Source organism: Dromiciops gliroides, chromosome 1 (assembly GCF_019393635.1).
Source record: "Dromiciops gliroides isolate mDroGli1 chromosome 1, mDroGli1.pri, whole genome shotgun sequence".
Lineage (NCBI taxonomy): Eukaryota > Metazoa > Chordata > Mammalia > Microbiotheria > Microbiotheriidae > Dromiciops > Dromiciops gliroides.
Genome location: NC_057861.1, coordinates 656,719,938 through 656,732,238, shown reverse-complemented (window position 1 = coordinate 656,732,238; position 12,301 = coordinate 656,719,938). Strand labels below are relative to the sequence as shown.

The 12,301-nt window shown below is 37.9% G+C and overlaps 1 protein-coding gene across 4 annotated transcripts in view; it reads right to left on the bottom strand.

Annotated features, from left to right (window-relative positions):
- FSD1L (fibronectin type III and SPRY domain containing 1 like) overlaps positions 1–12,301 on the bottom strand; it is an 89,192-nt gene that overhangs the window by 57,766 nt on the left and 19,125 nt on the right. For all 4 annotated transcript variants that reach the window (XM_043978149.1, XM_043978150.1, XM_043978151.1 and 1 more), the window contains exon 4: positions 5,355–5,456. In XM_043978149.1, coding sequence (XP_043834084.1) covers positions 5,355–5,456 — 102 coding nt within the window. The remainder of the gene's footprint in view (positions 1–5,354; positions 5,457–12,301) is intronic.

Sequence of the window (12,301 nt, the reverse complement as noted above, 5' to 3'; positions counted from 1 at the left end):
GATGCTATTTTAAAGCTAATTTGGGGGACCTGTAAGTATTCAATTCTTCCAAAGTGGTATGATTTAAGGAGAAGTGTGGTCATTGCTCTCCTGGCCCATACTCTGGTCTATGAGTGACCATAAGTACTCCTTTCCTCCCTGAAACTGTGAACAGGATCCCCAATCCCCTACAGTTACACACTCTAGTGTAATAGTGGCTCCTCCCTACCCTAAGACTGTTACCCAGGCCTGTGACCTGAATCTTCATATGGGCAATGCAACAGAGTCCTGCACCCAATGCCAGCAAAGTATCTCCTGTAATCTTCTCCTGATGAGGTTCTGGTCCCCTTACTGTCTGTGGGCTGAAAGCTCCCGAGTCACTGCTGATTCAGTTGCCCGCACGCCTGCCCCCCCCCAACCCACGCCTGAACTGGCATGCTGGGGCAGGGTCTCGCTGCTGACTTGCCCAGGTGATGCCTGTCCTAGATTATACTCCACTCACCCTAGTGTAAAAGACCTTTCCTGTCAACCTTCTAAGTTTTCTTAGTCTGGAAAACTGTTTCACCCCATTCTTTTGTTGGTTCTGCCACTCTAGAACTCATTTTGAGATATTATTTTTAAATTGTTTGGAGGGGAATTTGGAAGAGCTCAAATGAATTCCTGCCTTTACTCCACTATCTTGGTTCTGCCTCCTAAGAAACTTTCTAACACTATAAGTTGCAGAAAAGGTGCCAACCTTCATTAGTAGAGGGAACTGCCTCATCTGGAAATTCCTTCCACCAATGAAATCACAAGTCCAATCCCTTTATCTATATCTATTACCTATTTATTCTGGCTTTTATTCTATTCTCTTTTATTTATTCTAACAAGAATGTTGACATGAACATGAGTTAATTGTTCTAAAAGTGTTTTAACTCTTATTGGCACAGAGATATAATACAGACTATCAACAGTTAAATTAATATTAGTAAAGTCAAAAATCTGTATGACTTTTAGTACTCTCCATTTTTCCCATAGTTTACAATAATCACTATAGAAATAGTAAGGGGCTACAAAGAAAGGAAAACTATTTTATATTTTTATCCATTTCATTGGCTGCCATTCCTAACCCAAGACTTTTATCTGGTGACTAACCTTTTGGTAATGGTACTCTGCTCTTAGCTAGGTTGATTCTTATGCAGTCACTATAGTAGACCGCAACTGATTCATACTCAAAAACTTTCTGGCTCAATAATTGATATTCGCAAGCTGCTGAAGCCAAAAAAAATCAGCACATCATAACAAGCCTGGCCTCTTCTTAAACATAGTCAGGCCAGTCCTTGAACAACATACATACAGTCCAAAACTGTGTTCATCCTCAAAGCCTTTCCAACTTGGAGCTTACACATAATAATAGACTTCAGGAACCCAGGGTAACTTCTGATGATGAAGTATCACAGTAAGTTTTTAGTGGAGGTTTGTGTATCTCCATAGAGTACTTAGAAGATTACTGAAGAAATCATTCCTTTTAAACTAGAGATGTCAGATGTGATTTAATCTCCCTTAAGTCACTTGCTTTTTCAAATCCTGATCAGCCTGAAGTTGTACTATATAAAACACCACACAGATAAGAACAAAAGAATAATTCAAGTGACAGAACAGTTTTGAACCTTAAAGACCAATTCACAAAGAGAGGACAAGACTGTTCTTTTAAGAACATTAGCAAGAAAAAGAAAATTCCAATTGACTCTAATAATTCTTTTCCTACAATGCAAAAATCCCAGTGCTGTGAAAGATGGCAAGTAGAACAGATGCTGCATTTCAAACATTTAGCCTGATGCCCTCATTTTACATGCATCTTGGTCCCAAATTTAAGTAGTAGTTTGTGGAGGAACTATGACTGGATTCCAGTTTCTGATTCCTAACCCATTATTTTTATGTCAAAATACTCCCCGGGGCGGAAATCTAAAATATGTACATTGTGTATTAAAAGAATTTTAATAAAACTGAATCAGATTGATGCCATGTTACTACCCTGACTACAGCATTAACATTATGACACTGGTCAGCCTGGGTAAAGCTAATGAAAAATTTTGCTGATTGATTTGAGTAAACTAGGTTCAGCTATGTGTAATGGCCTATGATGATGTAATCCAAAGGACACTAGGAAAATCTTATTAGTAAAAATATCTCATTTGTTTCTTCTACATAAAATGGAGATTTGTTCTACTCTAGGTGTTGTGTAAGCTGTGCAGGCTATGGATAGGATTGAAAAAAATCAAGAGACTAAATTTTTGTACTTGTCCATAAGGTTAAGTAAAAATAAAATTAATTCACAATAAAATAGTGATTAACAAACTATATTTCAGAACATTAAACTACACTAAAACCAGGTTAAAAATAACTTAGAGAAAAAGAAGAGAAGAAGCTTATGAATTACCCAAGTCTAAATTGTAAAATACATAAAAAGAAAGTTATTTGGGGGCAGTTAGGTGGCACAGTGGATAAAGCACCAGCCCTGGATTCAGGAAGACCTGAGTTCAAATCCGACCTCAGACACTTACACTTATTATCTGTGTGACTCTCAGCAAGTCACTTAACCCTCATTGCCCCACCAAAAAAAAAAAAAAAGTTATTTTATTTTCAAATACTTCTAGTAAATCCAATCTAGTTTTAAAACATATATGAAAATAATCTATAATTATTAAATCAAAATACCAACTAAATGTCTGGTTATTTATATCTGATTCTGTTATTTGTCTATACTATAAACAGATATAGGGCTTCATTTATCCTGAAATGAAAGGAAATAAACTTTCCAATGAGTGAATTTTCCAGGTAACTGAAACCTATCTATCCCTTTAAATACTAGAACTTTTCTTCCAGTTTTTAACTATATGGAGGTAAGAAAGGATTTTTCTTAAATATGTTACATATGTCTGTTTTCTTAAGTATAGAATATTAACAATATTTTCCTTTTTACTTCGGAGTATTATTATGAACATTACTGCACTTTTATGTAACACAGTTACGATCCTCAGGAGCTACTGAAGCATGTAAGACTACTTGCCACTACACAAAAAGTCCTAAACACCTATACTTTTTTAAAGCTCCCTTCTCTGCTTTGTATATAATATCCTGTTTCCACTTTCCTTGTCAGCCTCTGCTATAACTTCTTACTAATGTAAACAGATCCGGTTTTCTTCTCCCTTCCCCCATATTAATTTGTTTCTAATCTTCTGAGGATTAAGAAATCAGATAACCAAGATCGCTAGCCTTATGTGGCAAAAAATAGTAAATAAGCTCTAAGAATCTTTATTATAAGTAAAGTATATGGACTTTAGTTGAGTTACTTTAGCTGCTCTCTTGGCTATAGTTAAGGTAGCCAGATAAGTAACCCCCAAACGAGAGTTGTTTTTACAAAGATGAGTGCTTAAAATTTTTAAAATCTCTTTTAATGTCCTTGTTTAACAAGTTCTTTCTTTACTAAAAGTAAAAGGGCTAAACTTAAGCCTAATTCCTCTTCTCTTTAAAAAGTTAATGGCGGGGGCAGCTAGGTGGCGCAGTGGATAAAGCACTGGCCCTGGATTCAGGAGGACCTGAGTTCAAATCCGGCCTCGGACACTTGACACTTACTAGCTGTGTGACCCTGGGCAAGTCACTTAACCCTCACTGCCCCACAAAAAAAAAAAAAAAAAGTTAATGGCATATCATTAGGAAAAAGAATTCTCTTAAATCAACAAAAAAATTAAATATTTTATTGCTCCTGCCTTGAAAAACAGGATCTGCTTTTCATATCTTAATTTTAAAGGACAGCTTAAGGATGAAAAAAAAAAATGGTTAAAAAGAAAGTTACAGGGCAGCTAGGTGGTGCAGTGGATAAAGCACCAGCCCAGGATTCAGGAGTACCCGAGTTCAAATCCAGCCTCAGACACTTGACACTTACCAGCTGTGTGACCCTGGGCAAGTCACTTAACCCCCATTGCCCCGCCCAAAAAAAAAAGTTACACTTCCATACAGCTTTTTTAAAGATTTGCTTTATTAATAAAGGAGTAGAGTGGATTATAAAATGTGACATTACACATCCCTCTATACATGATGCTCATATCCCGTAATTCTTTCCAGCATCGGAAAACCTATATATGTTGATGCAGTTAATCATTTCTCTTGAGTAGTTCTTGTCTTCTCCATGTTTTCCTTCTTTGTGAGAGTGGCCTCATCAGTTCATTAACAAACATTAGGGGGCAGCTAGATGGCACAGTGGTTAAAGCGCTGGCCCTGGATTCAGGAGTACCTGAGTTCAAATCCAGCCTCAGACACTTAACACTTATTAGCTGTGTGACCCTGGGCAAGTCATTTAACCCCCATTGCCCCGCAAAAAACAAAACAAAACACAAAAAACATTAGATGTTTTAAATGTTTATCTTTCTCAGAAAGTTTTTTCAGTCCTAGAATTCACTGAAAATTCACTTTAAAGAGTAGTCATATTGGACAATGCAATTTCAAAAGTTATTTTTTCTTGATCTGATATTGCTCACTACATGTTAGTATAAAAAGAAAAATTACTGAACAAATATCAAACTTGAATGTGGGAGTTCTTGATAAGAGATGATCTAATTATCAGTTTTAGACTTTACTAATTGAGCAATTTAATAGATTGCCTTCTCTTTTAACCACTCAATATTGAATGTGATACAAAATCTAACAGTGTTAAAACTATCCAAATTGGAATTCTGCAATTCATAACTTATAAATCAGACTAAGCAACTAAAATATACCTGAATACTTATTATTTTATATTTGAAAGAATGATTAAAACATATACCTTAAATAGGGTCTACATTTTTAATAAAGCATATTAACTTAATCATATCATCATTGTTATTCCAAAAGTTCATAGTGTTAAAGCATTAAGAAGCATCAAACACATTATAGCAAACATTCTTTTATCAACTTACAAAGAACTACAAACTAAATTTTCAAAGCTGTTAGTTATTAGATATTTTCTTTCTTTTCTTTTCCATTCCCATTTTTTAGTTATGTTGTTTATGTGCTACAAAAATATGCTGCTACCCTGACAAGTGCTCCTAAAATAAACCATCAACAGTGCCATTCAATAAGGAGTAACTTGACCACTTGACTAGTCATCTGAAATTTTAAGTAGTCAAAGTAAAATGAAACTTTATATAATTTGTCCATAACTCCAAAGACCAGCTGCTTTGGAAAAAGCAAATAACATTGTACTTATCAAGAAATCCCAAGGTTGGTAGTAGGTTTTATTTATTTTTAAGGATTAGTGATAAATGGCCCAGTCTAAAACTGGTAGGGAAAGAACCAAATTTCTACATTATTTTTCTATAATGGATTAAGTTTTTTGGTTTTGTTTTCTTTCTTACCTTTGAGAATTCTTCTGGTTCTTTTATATCTAGTGACCTTGAAGCAAATTCTAGTAGCTCTTCAGAATTCTCCAGGGCATTATTACATTGGGTAAGCTGACTCTATATAAAAAGAGGAAAAAGTTACACCAATAAGAGATTTTTCTACTATCATATCGAGGTGTGATTATTCATTATACCACAAAAAAACTCTAGGCCATTTTTTCAGCAGACCTCATCTTCTGTCATTTTAAGGATTCATTCAAGCAAAATCAACCAGGGACATCTTAAGTACTCTACAAATAATGAAGGTTTTAATAAAATTATAAAACTGTTTAGAATTAAACACTAATACATCTACAACCTGGCATACTAGTATTTTTTCTCCATATAAACAAATATAATTTTTTCATAATTTATTAACTTATAAATGTTATTATTACACACTTGACACTCAGTTACTTACTGATGATGTAGTAAAAAGAGCTCTGAATCTCGAATCAAACAGTTTGAGTTGGAGCACCAGCTCTGAAACTTGCCAGCTATGTGACCTTAGACTCAGAGAAGTGGTTTGCCTATTTTCATCTAAAAACTTGAACAGTAGTGGCTCTGTCTGCCCCATAAATTTGCTGTGAGGGTTAAGTTAGATGACATACACGAAAATAATTTAGGAGTCCTAAAGGACTATACAAGCTTTCAAATATCTACAGATATTTTCAGTACATAAAACTCTATTGCTTCCAAGGTCTCTCCAATCCCCTGACATTTTGTTTCAATTCCAATCACTCTGCTGAAACTGCTTTTCAAAGTCATCCACCAGTGACCTACTAAATGACAAATTCAATGTTATTTTCAAAGTCTTTAACTTCTTTGACCCCTTTGCAATATCTGACACTGTTCACACACCCTTTCCTTCTTGACATTCTCTCCTTTCTCAGTTTCTACAGCCCTGCTTTGTTCTTGTTCTTTTACCTCTCCCATGGGTTCCTTTTCAGTTCCTGTTGCTGAATTCCTCTTTCTCCTACCACCCCCCTAATCTGGGCATCCCTTGAGATTCTGTTCTTGAGCCTTTTCTTTCCTCTCTTTAGAACATCTACCCAGACAATCTCATCCACTCACAAAAATTCAATTGCTATCTCTGTGTAGATGACTCCCAGACCTTTATTTCCAGCTCCATTCTCCCCTGAGTCCCACTCCCATATTTTCAACTACCTGAGGGTCATTTCTACTTGGATGTTTCATGAAAAGTTAAGACTCAACATGTTCAAATCTGAATTTATCAGCTTTTACCCAAAACCTGCCCCCTTTTCTCCTAAAATAAACTAATTGCCCCACCATCCTTCCAATTACCCAGACTAGAATCCTTAGAATCATCTGACTCTTCTTTCTACTGCCTTAATATCTAATCAGTTGCCAAATCCTGCAAATTCTACCTCCAAAAGTTTTGTCATAGCCACCTTCTCCTTTCTATTCTCACTATCAACATTCTAGTTCAGACCCTGATTACATCTTTAAACTACTTAATGGCCTAACTGATTTCCCTATCTTCAGTTTTCCCCCCTTCTCTAATTCAACCTTCACACTGCTACCAAAGTAAACTACCTAATTACAAAGGGGATCTGATCAGGTTACACTCTGCTAAGAAATTGTAGTAGATGCCCACTGCCTTGAAGCTACCTGTGTGATTCTTGGGCAAATCATTCTCTACGTCTCAATTTCCTCATCTACAAAATGAAGAGGGCTGCTAAGCTGTGTAGTGGGTAGTTGGGACCGGAGTCAGGAAGATTCGTCTTCCTGAGTTCAAATCTGGCCTCAGACATTTACTACCTGTGTGACCTTGGGAAAATAACTTAGCCCTGTCTGCCTCAATTCTTCATCTGTAAAATGAGCTGGAGAAGGAAATAACAAACCTTATTCCAGTATCTTTGCCCAAAAAACCCAAACCCTACCTAAATGGGGTCACAAAGAGTCAGACACAACTGAAAAATTTATGAACAATAAATGAAATAAAAGGACTGGACAGATCACCTTTAAGAGTCTTTCAGGTCTAAACCTATGACACTGTGCTTAATTAAAATGCAAAACTCCATATCTTACTCAGAATCTACAATTTGGCTACCACCTTTAGTACACTGGGCAAGTCACTTCACTTTTCTGGGAATCCATTTCCTCATCTATAAAATAAGGGTGTCGCAAATAGCCACTTAATTATGTGTACCCTTTGGTCCACTGATATCACTACATGGTCTATATCCCAGGAGAGAGAAAATAAAACAGAAAAAAAACATATGTACAAAAACATTTATAGTAGTTCTTTTTATTATTGAAAACTGAGAGGATGACCATAAATTGGGGAATGGATAAAAAAATTTATACTATATGATTCCAAAGGCACTACTATGCCATAAAAATGATGAAAGGGACAGTTTCAATGAAACCTAGTAAGACTTGTATGAAATGATTCAGGGAAGTGAGCAGAACCAGAAGAAAAATTAATACAATAACAACACTACAAATCAACTGTGAAAGCCTTAAGAATTCTAATCAATGTGATGACCAACCATGGTTCCAGAGGAACATATGATAAAGCATGCTACCCAGTACCTGACAGAGAAGTGATAGACTCAGGGTGTGGAATGAAATAAAATTTTTGGACATGGCCTTTTTTCATTAGAAAGTGGCCAAAATAAACTACTAAATATTTCCTAATTTCATACTAATGTCTTCCTCCCCTAAGCTTCTGCAAATATTATCCACATATCTAGAAGTGTCTTCCTCCATATTTCTACCTGTTGAAATCTTTCCCTTCCTTCAATTTACAGATCATAAGCTCCTTCCTTTCTAAAGCTTTTCCTCATGACCCCTCTATTAGGAGTGATCCCTTCCTTCCTGACTCATACCTGTCTCATTTTCTACTGCCTACAAACATGCCCATGTCTCCCCTCTATCCTGAAAAAAACTTCACTTAATTCTTCCATTCCCACTAACTGTCCTATCTCTTCTGTCCTTTGTAACTAAACTCCTTGAAAAGGCTGTCTACAATAGGTGACTCTCACTCTTTTCTCAACCCCTTACAATCCAACTTTCAACCTCATCATTATACCAAAACTGCCTTCTCCAAATTACTAATCATTTCTTAGTTGCCAAATCCAATGGTCATTTCTCAATCCTTATTCTCTTCCATCTCTCTGCAGCTTTTGATATTATTGATCACTCTCTCCTCGATTCTCTCTTCTCTCTAGTTTTTCAGGATACTCTCCCACCGATGTGACTATTTCTTTTCTGTCTTCTTTGCTGGATCCTTCTTCAGATCACATCCTCTAAGAACAGGCGTCCCACAGAGTTCTGTCCTGGGGACCTTTTCTCTTCTCCTTCTGTACTACTTCACTTAGTGACCTCATCAGCTCCCATGGATTTAATTACCATCTCTGTGTTGATGATTCTCACATCTACCTTTCCTGCCCCAATCTCTTGACTGACCTCTAATCTCACATCTTTAACTGACTTTTTAGATATCCAGCACTGGATATCCAGTAGCCATCTTATGTCCAAAACAGAACTCATTATCTTCCCCCCAATCCCTCCCTCATGTAAAAATATTTTTAAATGACTAGTTTAAATTTGGGGGGCCTAATCTGTGGATGACTAATCTGGGGACTTTTGACTATTTGGCTATCTGACTGCTATTAATTTAATATGGGCCGTTTACAAAGTTCTACCACACTGCTCCACTCCCAAAATTGATAAACTAAATATTAAGAAGCCTCTTATGAGTGAGATGAGCAGAACCAGAAGAACACTGTACACAGTATCAACAATGAGTGTTGATCTACTGTGATGGACTATATTCTTCTCACCAATGCAATGGTACAGAAGAGTTCCAGGGAACTCATGATAGAAGAGGATCTCCAAATCCAAGAAAAAAAAAAAAGAAAGAACTGTGGAGTATAGATGCTGAATGAACCATACTATTTCTTTTGTTTTTGGTGCTGGTTTTTTTTTTCTATTTTGAGGTTTTTCATCATTGCTCTGATTTTTTCTCTTATAACAGGACTAATGCAGAAATAGGATTAATGTTATTATGTGTTTATATATGTGTGTATAGATATATATATATGTATATAGATATATAGATATAACCTATATCAGATTACCTGCTGTCTAGGGGAGGGGGGAGGGAGGGGAGGGAGGGAGAAAAATCTGAAATTGTAAAGCTTGTATAAACAAAAGTTGAGAACTATCTTTACATGTAACGGAAAAAATAAAATACCTTATAAGTAAAATAAAAAGTAAAAAAAATAAAAAAATTTTTTTTAAATTAAAAAAAAAAGAAGCCTCTTAACTAAATAATCAAAGCAGAGTTTATTTATGAGATACTATTTAAAATTAAGAATACAGGGGCAGCTAGGTGGTGCAGTGGATAAAGCACCGGCCCTGGATTCAGGAGTACCTGAGTCCAAATCCGGCCTCAGACACTTGACACTAGCTGTGTGACCCCAGGCAAGTCACTTAACCCCCACTGCCCTGTAATAAAAAAAAAAAAAAAAGAATACAGGGAAATAAAATGTATAACCTGACTGCTTTCCTGCATTCTCTTTTCACTGCGTCTCTTTCCCACCTGCTGAGCTTCTAACTTCTTGAATACAATAATGGCCTTAGCCGCCTCCTGCCTCAGGGCACGTTACACTTTCCCTGGTTTGTAATAAGGCCTGTAACCTTTTTAATACAATAATGGCCTTAGCCGCGCCCCGCCTCAGGGCACTCAGGTCCTTTATTCTAACTCCAAGCCCCTTTCACTTTGTAAATCCCCTGCTTCTAACTTTTCTCTCCTCCTTAGTGCCACCGCTGAACCCATGTTTCTCTCTCACTGACCTTCTGTCTGTCTGCTCCGTCAGTCTGCCCTTCGGCCTCTCTTTTCCCTGCTCCTAGTCCTTCTCGTCTTCTCCTGCATCCTTGTAGCCCCGTCTCTAGCCTGAGTCTTGTCCGCAGGCCTCCAGTCCTCCTGTCAGCCCCTGTACCTTGTCCCCCTTTGCTGTCTAACTCCCAGGTCTATATATACCTTTTCTTCTCTCCACTCAAATCTCGGGGCTTCTTGCACCCATACACCAAGCTAATCCGCTAGCCAGGGCTGCGGCTGGGGGGGAGGGGGAGGGGGGGTGTTGTGCTCCCGCTTCACGTGCTTTAGCACAGGCTACTCCAGAGCCCAGCATCTCTCAGATAGCTCCGCTCAGGTCGGAGGGAGCTGGGGGCTTTTTTTCCCCCCAGCTGTCTGACCTGGCGTCTTGTACAGCCCACGGGGCTTTTTGACTCAGCTGAAGCTGAGGAGGAGGGGGAGAGACCCTGAGGGCCTAAGGCTTTCTAATCTCAGCCTAAAGGTAGGGTCCCCAAATCAAAATAAATTTCCACACCCACTTCCTACCCTCCCTATTACTTTAGAGGGCAACACTATCCTCCCAGTCTCTCAGGCTTGAAACTTAGGAGTCATCCTGGATTCCTCACTATCTCTTACCTTCCACACCCAATATGTTGACTAGGCCTGTCAATTTCACCTCTGTAACATCCCTTTAATACACCTCCTTCTCACCTCTGACACTGCCACCACTCTAGTGCAAGCCCTTATCACCTCATACCTCAATTATTTCAATAGCCTGCTGGTGGGTCTACTTACCTCATGTCTTATCCCACCCCAATACACCCTCCATTCAGTCATTAAAATGATTTTCCTAAAGCATAGGTCAAATCATGCTATCCCCCACTCAGTCAACTTCAATGACTTCTTAAAGCCTCCAAGATTAAATAAAAAATGCTCTGTTTGACATTCAAAGCCCTTCATAACCTAGCCCCCTCCTATCTTTCCAGTCTTACATAGTACTGCCCAACATGGACTCTGATCCAGTGACACTGGCCTCCTGGCTATTCCACAACAAGACGCTCATCTCTCAGTTCCGAGTATTTTCTCTGGCTGACCCCCATGCCTGGAATGTTCTCCCTTCCTCTACTATGACTACTGACCTCCCTGGCTTTCTTTAAGTCCAAACTGAAGTCTAACTTCTACAGGAAGCCTTCCCCAGCCCCCCTTAATTTCAGTGCATACTTTCTGTACCCATTTCCTATTTAGCCTGCATACAGTTTGTTTTGTATCTATTTTCACATTGTCTCCCCTATTAGACTGTAAACTCCTTAAGGGCAGGAGCTGTCTTTTGCCTCTTTTTGTATCTCCTGATACACAGTAGACACTTAATGTTTATTGACCCACGTAAGAAGTAGTCACATTTCCTTCCTCATTATAATCTACTCTCAAAGAGCGAAGATCAACCTGGACAAAATTCAACTGAAAATCTAGCCGACACACAAGATTTTAGACAATTTAATTATACGAGATCCATGATGTATGTGTAACAATACTTCATGCATTGAGCAAAGGCTCAGGTTTCTGTTTATGGAGGTTTCAGTGCCTCAACATCTAATCATAAAACAATTATAGGGGTAGTTAAGATTCTAGAGTTTTCTATTTATATCTACTGTAACATATATAGGGGCTGGGACTGAATCTGTGATTTCACTGATATTAGGTACTCCCTGATGAATAAACTCCCTTATCCAATGCAGGCTGGCACCTTCTCTACAAATCTTAGAGACCTTTCTAGAGCACTAAGAGGTTAAGGTAGCATAACAGACAAAGTACTGGACTAGAGAGTCAGGAAGACCAAATACCCCAGTAACCCTGAGCAACTCACAATCTCAATTAGCCTCAACTGGCTCACCTGCAAAACGAAGGGGTTGGACTCAAATAAGATCCCTTCAAGCACTAAATCTATAACTTGCCCAGGGCCACATAGTTTATATATGTTAGAAACAAAACTTGAAGCCTTTCTGACTCTCTATCCCCTATGCTATGCTACCTCTTACCCTAATACAAGTTAATATAACTTAGTAATTCTCTACCCTCTGTAAAAATAAATCTCTGT